Consider the following 26149-nt stretch of genomic DNA (forward strand, 5'->3'; position numbering starts at 1 on the left):
CTTGGAAATTTTTTTTTTCAAAAATTTACAATTGTATAAACAATATTCACAATCCGATTGTGACCACCCCAACCTCCCAAGATCTAATGGTCCGTCCCTAAGGACAAAGAAAATGGCGGACGCGGCAACTGACAACTTAGCGAGAACATTTCTTCAATCAAATCATTCTCACTACACAACTCTCGTTAAATCGTTCCCTCCGCCTCACTTAACGATGTCGCCAAATCTATCGGCGGTGACGAACAAGGTTGAGACCTTGTCAATAACAGAATTTCGATCAATGATAACGGTTATTAAGTGAGGAAGCTGACACGCGATCTCCAACATCGCTTACGCCCGGATCGACATTAAACGGAAACCTGGAAAACGATTTTTCTATGGTGTTGGTTTCTACAGCCGACTTTGCAGTCGACTTTGTCAGTGTATTGGAAAAATCTTGTTGTGATTACAACTTATATTGTGTATGGTGTATTACACGAACGGTAATACAGCGTTCTGATAACAATTAGTCGGGTCGGAAGGTAGGGTTCCCATGCACCCCATGGATGTATTTTTTTAACATACATTTTTGTAATCCTTAGGGTCTATATTTAATGAATTTTGATGTTCCCAAAATCAAATCGTGTCCCATGGGGTTCATTTGGCGCCATCTTTGCCGCCATCTTGGCCGCCATCTTGGATTTCAACGATGGGGTAGGGGTCACGTATCTACCGCTCGACGGAAACAGAAACAATAAAATACTATAAACGTTACATTTTTAGAAAGCCAAGATCATGGCCTTTTCATTGATATATAACTTAATAGGGATTAATTAATATTCGAACGTCGATTAGACTTTATATCGGCCATTGGCCGTAAATCGTAAAATTTGCTAAATTTCACACCCAATAATTAAGTTCCCGTTCCTCAAAACAATTTTTCATAAGGTATTTACATATTTTTTGGAAGAACTCAGTGCAATAAACAAGAAAAACAAGATTAAAAGTATGTGTCTTGAGATTTAGTGGGTGCATGAGCTTGTTTTCTTATTACGCGGTATGCCACATATCCGTGTGTAACATAAGGGGTAGGGGTAATGTTTCCCTTTCTGTTTCGAATCATGAATGATGAAACCATAAAAATGTTACATTTTTTGAAAGTGCTGCATCAGACCTTTCTAAAAATATATAGATTTATGGGGAAAAAATTGCATATTCAAAAGTTACAAAGCTTAAACCTTTCGGTTTGTGTCGATTTTAAGTGATTTTTTAAGAACGAAATTACAACATATGGGGTAGGGGTAATGTTTCCCTTTCTTCCTCGAACCATAAATTACGAAACCATATAAATGTTATACTGTATAAAAGCTCTGAAATAGGCCTTACCAAACATGTATAGTTTTATTGGGAAAAGTCCATATTTTAAACTTACAAAGCTTATGCCTTTCAGTTTGTGTCAATTTTAAGTGATTTTTTAAGGACGAAATTACAACATATGGGGTAGGGGTAATGTTTCCCTTTCTGCCTCGAACCATGAATTACGAAACCATATAAATGTTATACTGTTTGAAAGCTCTGAAATAGGCCTTTCCAAACATGTATAGTTTTATTGGAAAAAGTCCATATTTAAAAGTTACAAAGCTTAAACCTTTCAGTTTGTGTCAATTTTAAGTGATTTTTTTTCAACAAAATTTTAATATAAGGGGTAGGGTAATGTTTCCCGTTCTGCCTTGAACCATGAATTATGAAACCATATAAATGTTATACCGTTTGAAAGCTCTGAAATGGGCCTTTCCAAACATGTATAGTTTTATTGGGAAAAGTCCATATTTGAAAGTTACAAAGCTTATGCCTTTCAGTTTGTGTCAATTTTAAGTGATTTTTTAAACAAAATTATAATATAAGGGGTACGGGTAATGTTTCCCGTTCTGCCTTGAACCATGAATTATGAAACCATATAAATGTTATACTGTTTGAAAGCTCTGAAATGGGCCTTTCCAAACATGTATAGTTTTATTGGCGAAAGTTGCATATTTGAAAGTTACAAAGCTTAAGCCTTTCAGTTTGTGTCAATTTTAAGTGATTTTTGAACAATATGCACAAAACAGTTAGTCCGTTGACCAGGTATCGAAATCATCCCCTCTAAGGCATTTTACCCACTATGATTTTCTGTTAGCTAGTATTCTCAGCTGTCATGATGGTGTGTGAGAGTGTAACGACTTGTTTGTGAAGGGCTGTCACGCCCTCGGTAGTAAAATAGGAATGGGCTAGGGGTAACATATTTACCGCTAGTCGGAAACAAAAACAAAAAAGTACCATAAACAATACATTCTTAGAAAGCCCAGATATAAGCTTTTTACTTTTTGATAATTATTCGACTTTAGATGGCGCCAATATTCCGTACGTACGTGGCGGTCAGCAGCTGAATCATTCACATAACGAACGTTGATATGGCCTGAAACTTCGGTAAATTCATTCAAGCAAACTCTTGTTTGATTAAGTTGATAGTTTTCCTTTCTTTTTATTTCGAGTATTTACCATGGCATGACTGAAACGAACCTTGAAACGAAGGCTGTACGTATCTATATTAGTCCGAGCCTGAGCGTGATCTGAGAGCAAACAGATCCGCAGATAATGCGAACGATCGCAACCGTTACCAACAGACTCATTATGCAGAGCCATGCCCCAAAACGCCCAACCAAACTTGGCACTAATCATGATCCCAGTCCATTTCGAGCCGGGCTTTAAGGGAAGTGCGGTGGCCTTTGAAAGACCCTTTGGTTTGGTTTTGTACCGTAGTATAGGAAGAAAACCCGACCTGTCGTCGTTGCTGTGAATGTTTGTGTTGTTTTTAGCCTCTTTTTTTGCCTATTTGAAGAATCGTCTTTGCAGCCTTCCATCCTGCGTTCTGTGTAGCGAGTGTCTTCGATCGCTCTCTTAAGTTTGTGATGTACAACTGTCTTGAGTCCCGGTGCTTTATTGGGTGTAGAGGTAAATATTTAGAGATCAGGGTGATATATTGGTTGCCGCAGTGTCTTTCCAGGTGTTGCCACTTTTAAGGAATTCAACACTCGGTATTATGGCCTGGTAAGTATTCTTTAAGGTGTACCTGTAGGCTACGTGGTACTGAATAGGGGCCACTTAGGTTTCAACAAATTCGATACTCTTGGCTTTCGCTTATACCCCGTTGTATGAGTAACTGGGATCGGAAATGGGAAAGGCTTAGTTAATATCCATCTTTGCTAATATTAATTCTCGTTTGGCTTACAGATTGCCACCTCTACTTGTTTCGGTGAAAATTTGACTTTCAATTGGACAAAACATTGAGTATGACTTTCTTCTGTGTGTTATTTAGGCCTATGAAAAATATGAAAATTGCATACATATTGTTGTCAAATATCTCAAATCTTAGATTGTAAGAGATAGGCTTAGGCTTCCCTGTAATCATACAAATGAGTTAAATGGGAATTTATTGGAGTAGATTACAGTAATCGAAGAGAATGGTTCACACTATAGAAAGACTTATCTCGGATTGCGGGGACCTAACTATAAAGAACAGCACGGAATACTTGCCGGATGTATTGACTGTTCATGTACAGTACAGGCTAGTACAACATGGAATGTAAAACATACAAATCAAAGAAGTGGCAAAGTTTATATTACATCATTACTATCAGGATTAGGATTTTCCCAATCTATAAATAAGCTATTACTTGATTACACCTTGATTCAGCGTGACTAACATTTTGCATTTGCCACGCAACCAGCCATGCCCGTCCCTGGGATCGCGAACAATGCCTTTAACGAAGCTTTTGAACGCTTTTTGTGAATTGTGTAAGAATGTCCTCTTTGTGGTGTATAATGTGTGAAGCCGTTGTCTAGCTCGCTTGACTCTGATGATTATGTTGACTTATTTTTTCTCAGCTGCTGTGGTGGCTGATCTAGCTCGAAAGTTAGATCAATCTAGCTTCTCTGATTCGATCATGCTGGTGGGAGTGGTATCTTCAAGCATTGACCCTAAAACGTCCGTTTGTAGGGTCTTTGCTTCAAAGACGTCAGGGTCTAACATTGGGTAAATGTCATCCATGATAAGAAACTAATGATAGATTCACTCACAAGGCATTTTAAACATTGAGGTGTCAATGGGAATATAAGCCTTTTTAGTCATTTTCTGAGGTTTGTCTCGCCTTCTTATTGCTTGGTGTAGAGAGTGTTTGTTCGCCTTCTGTTTACTATTTAGTTGCGTAATTTGAATGCGTTCTGTGACATTTGGCTTTTCGGGTTTTAGTTCCAGAATTATTTTGCTATTGAATTTTAGTACCCAGTCGAAAATTGGGAGTATATAGTGTTCTGCGTTGTAAAATAATTTCGAAAAATTGGTTATGATCTCTTGTTTTCTGGTAAGGAAGGTAAAGTATTGTCGATCCATATTATCTTATTATGGAGAAGCTATATTGTGGATTAATGGTGATTGGTTTTCAGCGATAAAAGATTCTCTCGTGTTCCCGTGTGGTATTAAAAGTAACACTATTAATAGTGAGCTCTGATTTGCCCAGACGGTCACGTGACTGTGCATGTATTTACGATATACAGTAAAGTTTGCCATTCCTATCTCCAAAGTGGGTTTCTTTCACATTGTTTGTATTTTCATCACAAGTTTCAATATACTGATATAATATAGCGATAAACAACCCCTATAAGTTGGGTACACCACTCGAGCTCGGTTTTGACCATTTCACTCCTTATACACACGAGTGAAGTTCGTGCGTATATGTTGTTTACCGGTCGAAACCGTGTGCTATCCTTTCAAAGTGGTGCTTTATTGCTTAATATATATCTCTTGCGATACAATTAAAGAAAAGGGATTGATTGTTGCTGCTGTCATATCAACTTTGCGTGACGACTATGACATCCAATTTAGTGTTTGTGGGTTTGGAATATATATAATTTTTGACATATTATAGCTGTTAACTTTCTTTCCCTAATTTGAGTTATTGAAATGAGTAAAACGTCTTTTATTAACCACCATTTTAGCTTTTTATTGCTATTTAATGCCTATAGAGTATTTTTCTGTGTTCCTTTTAACAAGTAAATGTCAGTAAAGTAACACAAACTTTTGAGTTTAGGCATTGTCACTGCATCATTTTTGAGTTTACCCCATCAAGCCATATCTTGTTGGAAAAACAGCTGCGTTAGTGTTTCAGAGATATGATATTTATGTGGCTTCCTTATTCGCTGCGTTTTGTAAGAGAGGAAACATTATCCATACCCCTATCCCTTAAATGTATATTATAGAGGGATGTACGGCATACCATATATTAGGTAAACAATCGACGCATCCCATAAGTCTCAAGAAGATACACTCCTTTAATGTTTTTTACTTCTCTATTGCATTAAGTTCTTTCAACTGATATATAAATACCTTGTAAAAATTGTTTGGAGGAACATGAACTTAATTATTGGGTTTGAAATTAAGCAAATTTTACAATTTACATTTCATGTCCGATATAAAATCTAATCGATGTTTGAATATCGATTTATCCCCATTTAGTTGTATACCAATGGTAAGGGGATTATCTGGGCTTTCTAAGAATGTATTGTTTATGGTTTTTTTTTGTTTTTGTTTCCGACTAGCGGTAAATATGTTACCCCTAACCCATTCCTATTTTACTACTGAGGGCGTGACAGCCCTTCACAAACAAGTCGTTACACTCTCACACACCATCAGTTAAATGGAAAATAAGCAGATTATGACAGCTGAGAATACTAGCTAACAGAAAATCATAGTGGGTAAAATGCCTTAGAGGGGATGATTTCGATACCTGGCCAACGGACTAACTGTTTTGTGCATATTGTTCAAAAAATCACTTAAAATTGACACAAACTGAAAAGCTTAAGCTTTGTAACTTTCAAATATGCAACTATCCCAAATGAAACTATACATGTTTGGAAAGGCCCATTTCAGAGCTTTCAAACAGTATAACATTTATATGGTTTCATAATTCATGGTACAAGGCAGAACGGGAAACATTACCCCTACCCCTTATATTATAATTTTGTTCAAAAAATCACTTAAAATTGACACAAACTGAAAGGCTTAAGCTTTGTAACTTTCAAATATGCAACTTTCCCAAATGAAACTATACATGTTTGGAAAGGCCCATTTCAGAGCTTTCAAACGGTATAACATTTATATGGTTTCATAATTCGTGGTACAAGGCAGAACGGGAAACATTACCCCTACCCCTTATATTATAATTTTGTTTAAAAAATCACTTAAAATTGACACAAACTGAAAGGCATAAGCTTTGTAACTTTAAAATATGGACTTTTCCCAATAAGACTATACATGTTTGGAAATGCCCATTTCAGAGCTTTCAAACAGTGTAACATTTATATGGTTTCATAATTCATAATTCGAGGCAGAAAGAAAAACAGTACCCCTACCCCATATGTTGTAATTTCGTTCTTAAAATGACTTAAAATTGACACAAACTGAAAGGTTAAAGCTTTGTAACTTTCAAATATGGACTTTTTCCAATAAAACTATACATGTTTGGAAAGGCCCATTTCAGAGCTTTCAAACAGTATAACATTTATATGGTTCATAATTCATGGTTTGAGGCAGAAAGGGAAACATTACCCCTACCCCATATGTTGTAATTTCGTCCTTAAAAAAATCACTTAAAATTGACACAAACTGAAAGGCTTAAGCTTTGTAACTTTCAAATATGCAACTTTCGCCAATAAAACTATACATGTTTGGAAAGGCCCATTTCAGAGCTTTCAAACAGTATAACATTTATATGGTTTCGTAATTTATGGTTCGAGGCAGAACGGGAAACATTACCCGTACCCCTTATATTATAATTTTGTTTAAAAATCACTTAAAATTGACACAAACTGAAAAGCTTAAGCTTTGTAACTTTCAAATATGGACTTTTCCCAATAAAACTATACATGTTTGGAAAGGCCCATTTCAGAGCTTTCAAACGGTATACATTTATATGGTTTCATAATTCATGGTTCAAGGCAGAACGGGAAACATTACCCCTACCCCTTATATTAAAATTTTGTTGAAAAAAAATGACTTAAAATTGACACAAACTGAAAGGTTTAAGCTTTGTAACTTTCAAATATGGATTTTTCCCAATAAAACTATACATGTTTGGAAAGGCCCATTTCAGAGCTTTCAAACGGTATAACATTTATATGGTTTCGTAATTCATGGTTCGAGGCAGAAAGGGAAACATTACCCCTACCCCATATGTTGTAATTTCGTCCTTAAAAAATCACTTAAAATTTACACAAACTGAAAGGCATAAGCTTTGTAAGTTTAAAATATGGACTTTTCCCAATAAAACTATACATGTTTGGAAAGGCCCATTTCAGAGCTTTTAAACAGTATAACATTTATATGGTTTCGTAATTCATGGTTCGAGGAAGAAAGGGAAACATTACCCCTACCCCATATGTTGTAATTTCGTTCTTAAAAAATCACTTAAAATCGACACAAACCGAAAGGTTTAAGCTTTGTAACTTTCGAATATGCAATTTTTCCCCATAAATCTATATATTTTTAGAAAGGTCTGATGCAGCACTTTCAAAAAATGTAACATTTTTATGGTTTCATCATTCATGATTCGAAACAGAAAGGGAAACATTACCCCTACCCCTTATGTTACACACGGATATGTGGCATACCGCGTAATTAGAAAACAAGCTCATGCACCCACTAAATCTCAAGACACATACTTTTAATGTTGTTTTTCTTGTTTATTGCACTGAGTTCTTCCAAAAATATGTAAATACCTTATGAAAAATTGTTTTGAGGAACGGGAACTTAATTATTGGGTGTGAAATTTAGCAAATTTTACGATTTACGGCCAATGGCCGATATAAAGTCTAATCGACGTTCGAATATTAATTAATCCCTATTAAGTTATATATCAATGAAAAGGCCATGATCTTGGCTTTCAAAAAATGTAACGTTTATAGTATTTTATTGTTTCTGTTTCCGTCGAGCGGTAGATACGTGACCCCTACCCCATTGTTGAAATCCAAGATGGCGGCCAAGATGGCGGCAAAGATGGCACCAAATGAACCCCATGGGACACGATTTGATTTGGGAACATCAAAATTCATTAAATATAGACCCTAAGGATTACAAAAATGTATGTTAAAAAATACATCCATGGGGTGCATGGAACCCTACCTTCCGACTAGACTAAATCGCATGTCCATGAAAGAAAATCTCATTAAATTTCATCTAAAGTTAAGCTTGACTGAAAAGCCAACATTTCCTTATGTTTCTAATCAAAGAAAAGACCTTCGGTTGTTGCTAGTCTGGCAATCGATCAAAACGTGTATTAGATGCAGCCTTCAGACGAAATTACGTTTCTGTAACATACTCCGGAGGACAATTTATTGATTTGCCGCTATTTTCTGCCATATAACAAGGGGATTAATTTCTTTGAATCTAATCAAGTCAATTTCTTACACACCTTCGCTGTATCTCGAGAATGATCATGGTTTTTGTAATATATTCATTGACGGAACGACCTGTAGTGACGACCTGACAAACCGACTCTGGTGCCACTTTACTGTGAAGTAGTCTACGCAGAAAGTCTCATGAAATACGATAGAACTGACCTTAAACAAATCACAAAATGTTCCTATTTCTGTACTCCTTCAACAAATTTCAGACTACTTAAATAATGACGCCAAGAAACTTAGTGTGTATTCTACGTTTCTTGCAAACTACAGCAGGTTGGTTGCTTTTCTCTCTTGTTGGATAGATTATCAAATTTAGGTCATTAATTTTGCATATAATTATACATATTTACAAACATACACATAATACAGGATTGCAGAGCAATATTGCAATAAAAATGATAACACATCAAGCATGTTTTGTACATATTACTCGAGTTTCACGCACTCACGCGATCGTTTAGGTCGATTTTAATGATTAGTCTCTCTCTCTCTTCTCTCTCTCTCTCTCTCTCTCTCTCTCTCTCTCTCTCTCTCTCTCTCTCTCTCTCTCTCTATATATATATATATATATATATAATATATATGTGTGTATGTGTGTGTGTGTGTGTGTGTGTGTGTGTGTGTGTGTGTGTGTGTGTAGAAGTAAGAATACTTGCCTATCGTTTATCTTTCTGATGATAGGCATGTATCCGTCGAAAAATTGCGTAAGAGTATGTTTTCTCTCGTAAATCGTAAATCGTAACTCGTGATGATTATTTTCATTTTCTTCATCTATCACCCGTTGAAAAGATATTCTGTGAGCGCTAAATTCTCTAAGCTCCGAACAGATGTGACCTGTCCAGAAGCTGCGCGCAGCTTCACGTGGGCGGTTATATCCTACACAACTGGGGAGCCGAACCACTCCCGTGAGAAATTTAAACACATTTGGCAGAACACTTCTAGAGTTTCCCCACGCGGAAGGCAGTATTGGAGAGAAGATTGAATTATTCCCAATATCCCGTCTGCCTTTGCAATCGCTAGGATACCCTATGTGCTGCTACTGACTTCTTCAAGGGCAGATGACCCCGCCACGTTATTAATTTTGATCCTAAAACCAGAAAAACTAGGCTGCGAATAAATTCGGGAGGAAAATTGAATTAAAGAAGAAAATACATGCTGACAAAATAATGAATTATTATAATCACAGCGTTATGAGCTTTCTTGTGAGTAGATTCTAAGACGGGCGAAAAGTGAGCGGCACCTCTTATATATGGATAATTTTCTTTCTTTCGGTGTCAATAGTATCCGGACCTTTCGTATACGTTTGGCATCGATCCGGTATCTTGTTCAACATTTAAGGCGGATCAGAACGTCTGTAGTGTTGTAAATGTGTGATTACGCCTGCAGTCGCATTTGTATTGATGTGTATTATATCTACGGAGACACTAAAACAGAATTTAACCCTCGAGACTCAACGAGTTCAATCACAAATTTACAACCAGGGAGTGCTGATTCGCTGCACGTTGTATAAGTATGGAAAACACGGTCAAACAATTGTCTACGATGGGCTTTATGTTAAGGTGTAGAAGTATGGATGGAAACACATTTGTGTGTTGTGATGGCATTACTTTGATGCACTGATTGATCAAAGGGCCGCAACTTCTCGAAGCACGCTGACCAATACTGAATGTATGTGCACGTACATACAGTTTGGTTAAGTGTTATTACACATTGGGTCAGTATTACATATTAGGTGAATTACACATATTGGGGTGATATATTTGTCGACGTGCTTCAAGAGACTCGGAACCTTTGTCGAGAGTAATAAATCTATAGTAGAGACAGGAGAGATAATGTCAATGTTTGTTTTCACGGATAAGAAGAGGTGCAAAACGTGGATGCAAGGCAAAACCGTAAGATTTATCCACATTATTGTTTTTTCTAGAAAGCCAGATGCAAAGAACTTACAACGTAAAAGGTCCATTGTGCCAGATGTGTCTGGCAAAAATTGAACAGGCACATGTCATTTAAGAAGAAGAACTAGTTTTCCGTTTTAAGGAAGGACAGGTCGGACAGTAAGAAGTGCTAAGTAATGGACATTGAAAGATGTTCAACCTACATTTGTCTTATGTCATTCGGAGCGAAGAAACCTCCGTGCGCTACTTCAAGACTGTTGATGATCTGTGTGAGGGATAAAGAAAACATGAAGCATTAGCATAGCTACAACCACCTGCGTCTACCATTATCAAAGTAAATGTCAATCAGGCGGAGACGAAATCCACTTTGGAAACATTCAAAGCATGTAGGATACTCAAATATTATGTTCCTCTCCGTCTGACGCTGAAAGTTAGATAGCTACGTGAATGGATTTATAATGCCGAGCAACTGACAAAAGGATAGCATAAGAGTAAACGTTTGGAAGTTATTCAGCAAATTTAATCTTCCTTCTCATTCGCTGAACTAATGCCACTGGATTTTTAAAGTCTACTTAAAAATATATTGCAATTACTGCCGTGGTAGCGTCTTCTAAATCACGGTCGTGCTCCAAGCACGTTTGTTCTGTCCACGTGAGCTGAATAATGATCGTCTTGGGAAACGATGAAGACGATCCCAAGTCTAAACCTTCTTTATTTACAATATTCTTGCAATTTATAGAAAACACAACCGTCGTGATAAAATCGTGTAACAGAGAGATGTTCTTTCTGAGCGATTTATGGAATGTACTACAAATGTATGTACTCCAGAAATATATCTTACACTGTATGGTTTTAATCCATGGGATAGATCGTCATCTTAAAATTTAGTGAAAGACTACTTTAAATCGTAGCTTTTTTCACACATATGTTACCCTTGATTAATGTGGGGAAATGAGAGGCGTACTCGACCAATTTCTTCAATCTTCAAACGATCTTTATTTATTAAAGATTAAATAAATTGGTCGAGTACACCTTTCATTTCTCCACACTGTGTCAAGAATTTGCTGTGCTTTCGCTTCTCCTTGATGACTTCAACACTTGCAGTTGGACCGAGTCTATTTCTTGAATTCTATACTTGATTATTGGTATTTGGATTTCAATCAAGAGAAATAACAGTGATCGATTAAGAGTAGAATTTGATTAAATTGTTGCCTCCTCACTACGATCTTCAGTGATACAATTTGACATACTATATGATATTATGTTTAATTTTAGAGTAATTCTTGCAGTAGTTGTTATCGTCTCTTAGTTAACAATAGCGACTTCACAAAAATGTACGAAAACCTTCGGATGTAGTCAGGACCTTAATAGGTTCATAGAAAGTTATACACGAAAACAAATCTTTGGCAGGTGAGAACATGTTGACATACTCTTCACAATATGACGTCAGATACCATCAATTGATATTTATTGTTTGAATTGTGACATATTCTGAGTGTGAGATGTAGATTGGTTTATGCTGATGCAAAAAATTGCTTAAGGATGTGCTCACTGCTTTCGCAACACCTAACATCACCTTGTCGCTCAGCAACAAAAATTCAACATGATTTCCTTGTACGTATTTTGCGGTATTGTCTTCTGTTGTACGCCCTTTTGCTTTATATTCTTTGCGCGTATACATTTGGGATACGTAAGTATGTTGGTTCCAACCACAAATTTTAATCGCATATCAACACACGATGTTCAGAAAAAACTTTTATGACTATATAGAAAGATGTAGGCGAAAAGACGAAGAGGGTACATTTATAACTACTAAACTAGGTAGTCAAGTTACAGAGCGGTTAGTAAAAATACAAGAGCCTTCCTTGTTACCACTTAGACGAGAAATACTGATTAAAACATGTCCGTGTTTTCCCCATGGACAAAATGTAAATGTAAGTTACAATTTTTGTATTGACATACTCAATCTCGATTTATAATTAGGTGACTCTCATAAAACGTTAAACCCGTGCTAGGTAAAGTACTTTCAATTAATTGAGGGAACTGCATTGCTAACGTTTTAAGACCCTCTTGTACAATCAATATAAAACAAGTACGTGTAACTGTCCCCTAATGGCCATCCGTTAAACTATGATTGATAATATATATTAATATGCAAAGTTTAACACACGGCTTTAATATTATAAAATGTGTTATGTGTCGTTTGTTGAGTTTCTGTATCCAGTGATAAAGCTGAAAAGGCCAGTATGTGAAATATTGATGAATTTTTCACGGTTTTTATTTTTATGTCAACTATACTTTCTTTTAATTACTCACAAAAGTATGTTGATATATTCGGTTAATTCTGCCAGTGCATTTGTAACTTCATTGTTATTATTGACATGTGAATTGAATTCTGGCCCGGACAAGAATTTAAATGTAAGCAATATAGTGCATTTTACACGAATAGACGCAGTGGCGGCAAGTGGCGGGATGTTTTAAAATGCTTGAGTTTTTGCAGTAGAACAAGAACTTGTAATTGACATAAAGAACAAGATCAGTGAAGAAACAAAAATTACAGCTATTGTCCTTTTCAGGTTATCCCAAGTTGTAGACACCAAGAGCCCGGAAATTGACGGCATGGCCTTAACAGATGCTCACTCGCGCGTGCTTTGAATTAAAATGTGATGTTGGGTCATAAAGTTGAACTTTCAAAGTTATTAAAAGAACCACTGTCATATTAAACATTAGACTATTTCTGCGTAGTTGAAAAATAATGGAAGCACCATGAGACATGAATTTAATGAGTGAACAACCTTAAAAGAATGATGTTAGTAGATCCATATGCAATAAGGCACATGCATGTACCTACATTCATGGTTGACTATAATAGCATTAATCCATAGTTATACTTCGTGAAAAAAGTTTAAGTAGACCATTCCACTGATTAGATGAACTCTGCAGCATGCGCGGGTAGTATTTTGTTCACATTTGATATTTTTGTAGATTCCTACAGGCCATTTCAGGCCATTTACGTTGATTACAGTTAGTTTTAATAAAAGAAGAGTCGAAATGAAGACATGGATACTAATGCAGTAATGAATGTTTTGAACTAGACCTACGGCAGAACATACAGCGAAAAGGTAACACTGAATTTGTTTGTTGCTGTACGCCAGTATCCTGGATCTTGCAAAGTGGCCTGACGTTTAAATTTAAATCCACTTATGTTGGTTGAAACGGTCCCAACTCAATTTAGTCGAGGAACGAGGAATGAAATAAATCGAATATACGAGCCAGGGAAAATACACCCCGAGGAAGCGAATTGGAACTATCGCATTTATTCAGAAAACGTATCTTGTGAGTCAATGTAGTAATGGATGTTATTATATGGAGAATTTCTCATAATAGCTGTAGCGTAGAAATCCTTATTTCATCATCATGAAACCGGGCCTTGGCAGCATGGCAAATGCCCCATCCTACAGTACGCAATTTCCCGGTATTAATGGAATTGTACAGATGCATAAAGCTACATTGCAACAAGGGCTTACACACTCACGCGCACGTACACATACACGTACATACATCAACACGTTACACAAATACAAACCAGAATGCGATACATACATACATACATACATACATACATACATACATACATACATACATACATACATACATATATACAACGAACCAGTTCGATATTTTAAAATTTATCCAAGCAAATGGTGCTTGTGCCCTTAGACATTTCCACCGAGAAATTATGACAAAACGGGCTAAAATACTTCTCTCCTCTTTTATAGACATGGTAAGCTTTCGTATAAGTACAGGCAGATTTCCCAAAGATATTAAATTCCCACGCTAAGAATCGCAACCTTTCATAAGGAATGGTATTTTTACCTCTTCAATGTCGAGGAAGCCATTTTTGTCTTCGTCTAACCCTTTGAAGAGTTCTTCCATTTCCATATCGATTTCTTCTGCTTCCTCGTCATACTCTTCAAGATCATCCAGAGTTGTGCTGTTGAATAATTCTTTCTTCTTGGCCAGGCTAACGATGTGATCGCAGTCTTCATTCGACAGGAAATGCGGTATTTCTAATCACAGAAGACACAATACTTCAAGTCAATGAAAGTGTTCTCTATGGAATATCAAGTGAAGTTCCTGAACCCACCATATACGCTCATTTCTACTCTTGAAAGATTTCCTTTAAGGAAGTGAAATTGATAAGATCAAGGAAACGGGTAAATTCCTCAAATCACCGAACACTCGGACAGGTGTCTCGCTCACTAAATAGACTTGAGAAATTAACGTTTTATGAATACGCTGACAGCAGAATGGTAAATGTTGAACCCTTTGAGTGCTTTAATTTTTCCAACCAAAATTTAAGTGCATCATTTTACCAATTTTCATGAATTTTTGTGTAATTTTTTAAACAATTTGGACCAAATCGACAACGTATTTCATTGGCTACACTTTTTTATCAAAATTTTCGCAAAAAATCTGAAAATATTGACTGGGAATATTTTATAAGGCAACAAAATTGACTATGGCGCTCAAAGGGTTAAACAACGTAGGCGTTTACCCACGTTGCCGGAAAGTCGGAGCTCGATATCAACATTTTATTTCTTCTTCATTGTGTCATATTCGCACAGTCAACGTTTTCAAATGATGAGTAAAATAAAATATGCTTATAACTGAACAATTGATCAAATTTGTAGATAATTCTGCCACAAACAAGATATCAGAAGTTGTCCGAAAACTATATTCATGTAAGTCGCGGAGACATGTTCCTTAGCAATTTCACCAGTTGTACGTTCGCTGGTGATCAATTTAACTATAAAGATTATTAAAATAAGAGCAAACACTCTTGAAGTTTCGCTCGGTGGTAATTATTTCCTAGGTGGCACATTCAGAGAATAATACATCACACTTTCGCCCATCTACTTTAGCATATCTGTGATCTTTCGACAAGACGAGCATAATCAAGAGTCGTGTACGTCAAATAAAACATAGCACACTTCTGCACCGCTTAAGATAGAATGCGCCTTGGACAGACACTCGGGCTCTCAAATTTCAACAATACGTTTTAATCCATGGCTCATTAGTGAACATAAAATTTCAACCGTCTTAATGAAAACCAAAAATGTATTTTTTTCCCATTGAGTTAATACCGTGACAATGGCTATTTTGATTTTTCAATATCGGCAAACTTAAAGTAATTTCTTTCTCCGGTGCCAATATTTCAATGCTGATCCCCTGATTTATATTCTTGATTTGGAATGAGAATGGATGAAAGTTTCCTGCCGAACGTTTGAGCAAAATTTAGGTCTTTCACTTGCGAGGTTCATACTACCTTAAAAAATTATCTTAAGGTAGTTCGCGCCTCGAAAGTGAAAGACTTAAACTTTGGCTCAAACTTTCCTTGAGGAACATTTCCACCATTCTCTTTCAAAATCAAGAATAAAAAATGGGGGTCATCGTGCAAATTTTGGTACTAGGGGAACAAATAACTCAAGATTTACCGACATTGAAAATTCAAAATGGCCGCCATCCCTGTGTTAACTCTATGGAGTAAAAAAAAATCGAATTTCGAAAAACTAAACTGGAGAAAAGTTTTCTTACATCAAGAGCTGTAAAATGAACCCCCACAAAAGGTATATCAGAAAACAATTGTAAAAGTTTGAGAGGCCAAATTTGTGTCCCCGAGGCGCGTTCTACCTTAACCAAAGCATCAGGTGCAGAATGATGACTGATCTCGCCATCATGCATGTCTTAATTTATCAAAATTGTTAATAAAGTCTGTCTGCACTCAACATTAAACCAAGCAATCCGCACATGGAGTCACATCAATTTAGAGACATTGTGCCTGATTTATTTATTATACATCATGTCAGTAGTGACACATTCATTGTACCTCGAGCTGAATCACCATTATGCTGATAAACAGATAACTACATTTTGATTTTTCGACAGAACTCAAAAAAAGGTGCTCTGAAAGTGGCTATTGTGCTAGCAACTGAATAAAGCTTCTATCGGCATCTGCGGAACTTTCCGAGTTCAGATCCTGCTCCGTATAAAATGACATTTAAATATTGTGCTTTGACTAGTCAATTAGTGCATTTGATTTTAATCAAATTCCTCGTGGCACGTCTATAAAAGTAAGATAAGGTGCATTTTACGCTAGAGTGTAGGACACGCTCTCAACGTACATAGATTGAAGTTTCGGAGGCAGATTACATTTGGCGCTAAGTTTGCTTCTAGGCGTGTAATGTTGACAGTTGGATACAAGAACCGAAACGTCAAGTGTCCTCCACTTTAAACATAAGTCGTGGGAAATGTGAAAGGTCACTACATTCACATCTCTCCTCTACATTCACTTGTCTCCGTTTTTTTAATGACCATAGTAAGGGAGATGGTCGACTCACTGTCACCATTGGCGCATGTTGCCGGTTACGTTGATTCATCAAACACGTCTACAGTGAGTACCCGTCTGTGTGAAATGCGTGTGGAAGTGCCAAGTCAACGACGCTACGCCCGTGTCTCGTACAATACTCACCGAATAGCAACGGTCGTAGACTTCGCGTGATGACGGTGAAGAACTGTCCGGGGGCAAGTTCCATTTCTTGTTTGTGACCGACCTGCAAAACAATTCATATAAGAATGAAACACATATAGGTTAATGATGCACACAAGCATATTAAAGGCAGCTTGAATCACTATACCGTTATAGGCAGCGCTTGAGGGCTCATGTCTCCATCGGGGTGACTTACATCCGCGCGAGTTCGCATATGAATAAATAATAATAGGACAATCCTGCAAATGTAATCTTCAAAACTGCAAACATGGGGAAAACGGCAAATACTGTTCTGAAAATACTCTTCGGGTATTTTCGACCTACGCACTTATTATATTGCCTCGGGCTCGCATTCTGTCTCCGTCGTTTGACATACTGTTCACTCCGACCAACCATTGATATTCCAAGAAGCCCTGTTGTTCAGAGAAAGCAGCTGATGGAGGCATGGAAAGCAGTGAAGAGGATCCGGGCAACCTGAATGGAATTTGCTTCCAACGACTGCGACTTAAAAGAAATAGCTAAGTCATTTGTTCCAGGTGTTTTTTCACTCTATTTATGGACTATAGAACGGTATTTGGTGTACGCTTTTTATCGCCATGATAGAATATATGGTTGGTTAAACTCATACGGCAAAAGGCTGGTCCTAGGCGTTACAAACTTAATGTATTTTTTTTTTACTACATCGTTACAAGAGTGTTCACATATTGTTCAAGGTGAGCAGTAAGACTGGCATGTTAATGGTGACTGTGCGGAAATTGAATCTGCGCAACTCTGCTGCAGTCGTCAGCAGCTTGAGAAATGTTTTCGACAGTAAAAAGCAAACTTTAAAAACATGACCACAGCGCGGCGTCTGGGTATGTCAACTTGGAACTTAAGTAGTACAACAAAATGTACAGACATGATCAGGCCATGGGTCGGTTTCAGCGGCCTTGTTTGATGTGTTTATTAACACGTAATTACCTCCCCTCTGAAGCATGCATACCTTGTTAAAGTCCCCCCTGTGCGATGCTATCTACGAAGCACGGAATGATAGTCTGACACACGTAATGGAAACTCGCGATCCTGTCGGGAGTAAACACTCAAAATCGAGCGCTGACAAGGAAGTAGACCTGCTCAGAAACAATGAGAAGAGCTCGCTCGTGATTCCAAACACTCCGTTACAACGGAGGGCACAGAATAAACAATCTGACATTAACTTCATGATGGTGTTCATATATAATGCATCTTTTAGACTCCGTTACAACGGAAGGCACAGAATAAACAATCTGACATTAACTTCATGATGATGTTCATGGATAATGCATCTTCCATCCCAGTTTATTCTTTTGTACGAAAACTGAAGTCCAGTTGTACTGTACAATAATAACCTTAACCGTATCTGAACTGAAATGAGTCTGTGCTTCATATCGAAATGGCACAGTTTTAAGGTTCCAAGACAAGAAATTCTCTAGTGGTTAATAAGCTCAGAACCCCCGTGAATTATACAGTTTTCTGAAAGCCTAGATATAGGGGAACATTTTGGTTACTATAGTGTCACCATTGTTTACATAACTATTACGTGACAGGTAATTTGCATAGCCTTTCAAAAATATATAATTTACGGGGCTTCTGAGCTTATTGACCACTAGAGAATTGTTAAGGTCAATTTCTTGTCTTGGAACCTCAAACTGTTTGGGAAGTTAGGAACTTGTACAGAAATCTTTTAAGTGAGGAGTGGAGAGAAAATTGCCGTAACGCTGACGTTAAATACTTCATGTTTTGATGAGAAGGCACAACCTGAATGCTGGCTATTCGGCGTGGTCGAACAATCTCATTGTCTACTTTTCACAATCAATAAATCCCTTGCAAGTAGGAACGCTATCAGGTGGACGTTTAACCTAAAGACATACTGAATGTTATTGGATTTCACTTCTGGTTCATTGGAACAAAGATGACCAAAATACTCAATGTGATCAGCTTCTGACAAAGGACGACATTCTTGTCGAAATATTCGGGCCGTCTCTTCTCAGGAGACGAGTGGTATAAATATGCAAAAAAGAAAGACGAAATGACCAGAAATCGAGTTTAACTCGATCAAACGAGATCGTGAGTTACTAAATGAGAGTAAAAGAGCATAAGCCTCGATGCGCAACAAAAAATAGAGCCTTTATTCGATTACCCTAAAATGATAATTATAGCCTCTATACAATCACATGAAAACGACATTCAAGCAACATGCAAGTCAGAACATATATTGCAGAGTAGACACGCGCTCCTGCTTATCTTTGAAAACAAAATATATAATCAAATACCATCAGTTTTAGGTGGGCGTTGAAACACATAATAATCGAAATATGAAGACCTAGTAAAATATCGAATATCGTATGTCAGTTCATTTTAATAAAATAGATTGGAAAATTTAAATCGTCACAGTAGCGACTTACAAGTTGGGAAAATACCACAAGATTATCTATACTGCTTCATTATTGCATGGAAAACAATCCGATATCCATTTATTTTATGGCTTAGACACTGAGCAGGGGATGGTACACGAGCATTGAAATACCAGAAGGCCGCGGCTGTGAGTACTGTCTTACGACATGGAAACAGCCGTTTTTTCATCTTTCTTATATTGCCCGAGTTGCAAGGCAAGTGTTAGCTGCAGTAAAATCCATAATTGACCTTTGTGGAACTGACCATTTTTTGAAAACCTTAGGAAATGGACCCAAGGGATTCGAAAGTGATGAAATACCTCTCCTTCGGCAATGCAGACAATCGTTATTTTGTGAAGAGTGGAACTTGTGTTATGAAATATTCAAAGGGGCTGAAAAGGAGTTTATCTTCGGTTTCCAGGTCCATCAGCTGTAATTGAGCCCAGTGATACTTGACGCCACTACAATTATTTGCTCGCGGACCCCCTAACTTTACAGCGTTGATGTTGAGTGGTCCCCTCCCCTCTCCTAGCTCTGACAGGCAGCTATGTAATGACGTTTTCGTTGGCAAACCTGAAGATAATTTGCTTTATCAGAAAAGATTCTCAAAGGAAAGAAGCTTTACCCCATCCACATTTAAGCCGATTAGACTTCAAGTAATTTCTGGGTTTTGTTCGTTACGTTGCCCCTGGTAAGATTTGCAGCCACTGACGTGTGCGTACGGTGACGCATACAGCAAACATTGTGTCGGCCGCCATTTTCCGTCTAACAAACTCGTCCCGCTGTAAGCCGATTAATTTATTCGATTCCTGAGAATTAGTCTACCGAGAGTCTGTCTTGTCACACCTAAGACTTATGAATAACGCTTGGTATCAAGAAATCCACGCGGTTTGGTATGTACACCGGCATAGTAGGGTCACGGGCTTGCCTACAACTGCCATACTGCCCCAAAGCTTTCATTATAATGTAACACGTTAAAAACATACGATGTCAGTCAAGAGCGACGTATTCTATACCTTTCAATTTCGTCTGTATGTAATTTAATACACTTGGCTAGTCAACGCGTTTTCCTGTAATATTTCACCGTGGAAAAATACTTCCCCGGGTTCCGTTGTTAAGGAAGCGACTCCCATAGCAACAGCCATGATTGTAATGCATTCCGCATTCACGCGTCCGTCGACATCGATACATGGCAAGACTTTATTGTAATTTGCATATGAAAGTATTGCGCAAAAATAAAAAATTCATATTTCAAAGTGAAACATGTTTTGTGTCAGTCCATCCTAGAGTACGATTTTGGGATGGCTGTTTGCCTAAAATATAGAATATGATAGAAAACGTAATAAAAATGGAATATTTCTTAACTCCCCTTCGATGCTGCACGCCAACAACAGTAAATAACACTTCAACTGACGTCACATGCTACATACAGCCCTTTAAGCGACACATTTCCATTGATTCTATTCGAGAATAAAAAAATCAATCCATACGACCTAAGGATAGATATACGTCACTGCGCCAGGTAGATTTGTGGCGAATAAAACGTGTGTTGACTGTATGTAACTGTTGACTCGGTCTGTGTGTCTATCTGTAACCCGTCGTCTGTCAGTCCACAATCTATTTGATACTATCTCTCTGCCCGTCTCAATTTCTCTGCCCGTCTCGTCCTCTCCATTTCTCTCCCTCTCGAATCTCTTCTGCCTGTTTTTCCCCCTCCGCTCCCTCTCTCTTTCTCCTTCCCCTCTCTCTCCCCTCCCTCCCTCTCTCTCTCTCTCTCTCTCTCTCTCTCTCTCTCTCTCTCTCTCTCTCTCATACACAACCAACTTTCACTGAACTCAGCAATGTATATCTCGACCATGTTTCAACATAACATGTGCTTGTAACTCACGTCTACGCAATTTATCACCCAAGAGTATTACAAATTAATGTAGATGGTCTATGGTTTGCGATGAATCGTTTTGCTAACTCATTTGACAATCAAGGGATGCCAGGATGTTAACATTTAGTGCACGCGGGTAGTTTTCGGCTCAGTGCTGCGAACTGACGAATCGTGAAACGAGAAACGGATTATACTACGACCATGCGTACACATCTTCTTGGCCTCTGTCGTCGAACGACATTACTGTGTCACTGACCCTCGAAAGTACTCGAAGGTCTATGATTGCAAGAGGGAACTGATGCCGTCTGGTCACAATGCAGTTTGCAAAAAACAGATTGGGGCAGTAATATTGACAAACATACACCGAACATCAGGCCCACAGCAAAGGATCTGCGGCGAAGAAACCCGTGGACGAACCACACGTGTTGAGCGGCTTTCGGCACTTTAATTACTAGTATATTGGACTGAAAGGAATGTCGAAGCTTTATCAGAAAAGATCTGTAATTGAAATTTCAAGACTGGGAAATGTGAAGGGTAGTTTTGAAGGTGTTGTGCGAAGTAATGGATTATGTAGTCCCTGAGTGCACATGCATAACAAAGCTTGGGTTGAGCGCGGCAAAATTTCCCAAGAGATTTGCCCAGCTCTCAATGGTATGTTTTATAGTTGCTGTCCATGGAACATTGCTTTCTGCCTATATCATTCATACACTGTGGATCTAGTAAATCGAAACAACCCTGGGTTACTTCCATTAAACAGAATGATACGTTCATTCCTGTCTTACCGGATATTGACTTGCATTTTAAAGTTGCAGTATGGTAAGTTTCGCGGAATATTGTATGGAGAAACCGTCTGTGTACAAGAAATATACTTCATCATAACAGCTAAACCCTTCAGGTATCACAGGGATAGCAGCCATTTGAATTTCAAATGTCGATAAAAATTGGCAAATGTCTTCAGTACAAAATTTGCACGGCGACCCTTCATTTTTATTCTTGGTTTTAAGAGGGGATGGTTGAAAGTTTGCTTGGGGAAAGTTCAATTGAAAGTTCAAGGATTTACTTTGCGAAGCGTAAACTACCTTAACGTCTTGCTTTTCGTTTAAACATTGCTTGAATATCAGGGAAAAGTACATCATGAATCGTGCGTATGTCCATAGAGAGATGCAAATGTCAGGAAGCAAGTACTGAACATTATCATTTCATTGGGCCCAAACAGATGCTCTTCATGTTTTGCAAAAAAATATCGTTTTTAACATTTCTCGTACGGCCCCAGGAAACTCTTGAAACTTCCATTTTTAGCTCACGTGTGTAAACACGTGGGCTATTGTCATAGCGATGTCTGTCTGTCTGTCCGTGTGTGTGTGTGTTAGTGTGTGTGTGTGTGTCTGTCTGTCTGTTTACACGATAACTCAAAAACGCCTGAACGGATTCAAGTCAGATTTGGTACACAGGTACCATATGCTATTTGCAAGAAGTGATTAGATTTTGGTTAGTGTGGCTTGCATATTAATGAAGTTATGCAATATCGTTTTTTTCTGTACAATGGTTTCCCTATGGAGACGGTAATGACAGTGTAGACATATATCAAGAAATACTGCACAAAATTTCATGAAACTTTTCACAGATGACAATCTCAGAACATTATGATGATACTGTGAGTGTCATGTCAATTACCTGCTCATTTGCATATTTAATGAACTTTTGTTATTAGTGAGATAACTCTGTAATTTCTGCACCAAACTTGATGATACATGTACTTGCAACACATATTGATCTGATATATATCTAATTATATTTAGAAGCATTGGGCAGTGTCAAGTTAATAAATAGGTCATTTGCATATTTTATGAAGTTTTGTAATTAGTCATATAACTCCGATATAACTTCACCAAATGCGATGAAATCTGCTGCAGATACTGATCCGACTGATATCTAACTGTAGTGTAAAGCATTCAGTAGTGTGACATTAATTAAGGGTTCATTTGCATATTTAATGAACTTTGTAATTAGGTATATAACTCTGAAATTACGGCACCCAAGTCTTTGAAATTGGGCACAGATATTGTTTTGATAAATATCTAATTGTACTGAGAAGCATTTGGCAGTGTCAAGTTAACAAATAGGTCATTTGCATATTTTATGAAGTTTTGTAATTAGTGATATAACTCCAAAATAACTGCACCAGATGTGATGAAATCTGTTGCAGATACTGATCCGACAGATATCAAATTGTGGTGTAGAGCATTTACTTGTGTGAAGTTAATTAAGGGTTTATTTGCATATTTAATGAACTTTGTAATTAGTGATATTACTCCAAAATTACAGCGTTACATTTGATGAAACTTGCTACAGATGTTGATCTGATAAATATCCAATTGTACTGAGAAGCATTGAACAGTGTCAAGTTAATAATTAGCTCATTTGCATATTTCATGAAGTTTTATAATTAGTCATATAACTCCGAAATAACTGCATCAAATGTGATGAAAACTGCTGCATATACTGATCTGACAGATATCTAACTGTGTTGTAAAGCATTTAGTAGTGTAAATTTAATTAAGGGTTCATTTGCATATTTAATAAACTTTGTAATTAGGTATATAACTCTGAAATTACGGCACCAAATTTTGTGAAACGTGCTACAGATATTGATTTGATAAATATTTAATTTTTCTATGAATCATTGAACAGTGTCAAGTTAATATAGGGATTATTCGCATATTTAATGAACTTTATAATTAGTGACATTACTCTAAAATTACTGCATTCAATTAAAAAAACCGTCAAGGACACTATGTGCTCACATTCGGTTTGAATTGGTCCATTCGAGAAATATTTAAACCAGGAAAAACAAGAATGAAAAAAGCAAATAAGGTCTCCAACTTAGTACTGGAGGTCATCTTTAGGAACATGCATATCAACTTCTATAGCAATGGGAGAAGCAGATCCTAAATACATAAGCAAATGTCAACAACAAAAAACAGAGAAGGCTTGATAAAAAGAAAAGGTGGGAGTGGGCAAAAAATGCACAAGGGATCTGGTAAAAAAGTAATGCTACATCATTGATCTTCTAAACCCTACCCCCTCCTGCATATCAAATGTTCCACCCCTTGGTATTACATAAGACCAAATGACAGGAAGTACATTTACAACCTTGGAGATTTTTAATTAATGCCATGAGTGTTATCCTTCTAATGTAAACAGCACTTAAGTTAGTTACAGATAGTGAAATGCCTTCCACTGTTGGTGGTGATTACAACATCTGGAATTATCCTGGATCCAAATTTCTCATCAGTTTTTGTATGTCTTACATAGAAAAGTTGCAAAAATTGGTCCAAAATGAAAAAAATCACCTCAGCTTTGTTTTCTGGATCAAATTTTCCTACAAATTGGTATCAAATATGACAAAATTATGTTCACAGCCTTCAAAATTGTCTCACAACATATCCTGGGTTAGTATAGGTCATTTAAGGTCACAAACTGAGAAAAGTACCTAAAATATACAAATTTTGGGGTTTCCTAACACTTTGAGCAGAAAATTTATCTAATAACATCTTTCGGGACTTTATACCAAATTACAAAGCTATCAAACAAGGGACTTTATACCAAATTACAAAGCTATCAAACAAGTAATGTTGAGATAAAGTTTTCTTGACCAAAAATGACAATATTGTCTTAAAAATACATTTTTTTTTATATTTCAGGACAATTTCCATATTGTCATCTCTGTACGTCTGTGTACGAAATATGAAAGCTGTCTGTCCAGGGGTTTTAAAAAGGAAACACTGTCTCAGATTTTTTGACCAAAAATGACAAAATTGCACAAAAATAGTAATTTTCCCAATTTTGTCATAATTTCAACAAATTAGAAGAGTAACACCCTTGTAAAGAGACAACCCAAATTTGAGAGCGATTGGGCCGGCGGTTTCAGAGAAGAAGAATTTTTACTGAAAATAGAAAAATCACAAAAAAATTCAGCAAAAATACAAAATTAAGGATATCTTCAAAATATCATAAAACTGTATAAGGTTAACCTAAGGTACTTGCACACAAATTTTCAAAGCAATCAAAAAAGCGGTTCTTGAGTTATTAATTCTTAACCATTTTCATATTTTTTAAGCTCATTTTGCATAATTTTGCAATGCAGACTTCATTTGAACAAAATCCCATCTATAGCCCAGGATGCATCCACACACCAAATACCAAGCTGAAACGTGCAGCGGTTTGCGTGTTTTTGATGTTGACGGACATACTGTACATACATACATACATACATACATACATACATACATACACACATACATACAGACGCCATCGACTTCAGCCTATACGATAAACTCACATTGGTAAAACCAAATGTGAGCTAATAAAACGTGCTACAAATGTTGATCTGATGGATATCTAATTTTCCCATGAAGCATTGAGCAGTGTCAAGTTAATTAACAGCTCATTTGCACATTAAATAAAGTTTTATAATTAGTGATTAAACTCTGAGAGTACTGTGCGATGTTGAAAAAAACCTGCTTCATTTAGTGATAACATATATCTCATTGTTCTGTGAAGCGTACTACTATTAATGAACCTGTTGTAAAACACGTGAGCATATTCAGTTCATATCTGGTTATCATTTCTCCTACGCCCTTGAACATCTGAGTACGTTTCGATTCTTTCTATGCTCCTTTTCTTTTTTATTCTATTGACGTCATACAAGTGGTGAAATGAACACACTTTTCGTCAAGTTATTGACAGCCTTACAATATCGCTAATCCCATTGTTTAAAGGTAGTATGCGCCTCCAAAGTGAAAGACTTAAACTTTTGCTCGAATTTTTTTGGGGAATGTTTCAACCATTGTCTTTCAAAATTAAGAATAAAATTCGGGAGTCACCGTGCAAATTTTGGTACTGGAGAAACACATTATCCAAAATTTACCGATATTGA

At 37.0% G+C, this 26149-nt stretch overlaps 1 protein-coding gene across 1 annotated transcript in view; it reads right to left on the reverse strand.

Annotated features, from left to right (window-relative positions):
• Positions 1–26149, reverse strand: part of LOC139138483 (transmembrane prolyl 4-hydroxylase-like) — a 70312-nt gene that overhangs the window by 8911 nt on the left and 35252 nt on the right. The window contains exons 2-4 of the mRNA XM_070706875.1: positions 16903–16984; positions 14247–14440; positions 10574–10635 (exon numbers count right to left, since the gene is read on the reverse strand). Of these exons, the coding sequence (XP_070562976.1) occupies positions 10574–10635; positions 14247–14440; positions 16903–16984 (338 nt within the window). The remainder of the gene's footprint in view (positions 1–10573; positions 10636–14246; positions 14441–16902; positions 16985–26149) is intronic.

Source organism: Ptychodera flava, chromosome 8 (genome assembly GCF_041260155.1).
Source record: "Ptychodera flava strain L36383 chromosome 8, AS_Pfla_20210202, whole genome shotgun sequence".
Classification (NCBI taxonomy): Eukaryota; Metazoa; Hemichordata; class Enteropneusta; family Ptychoderidae; genus Ptychodera; species Ptychodera flava.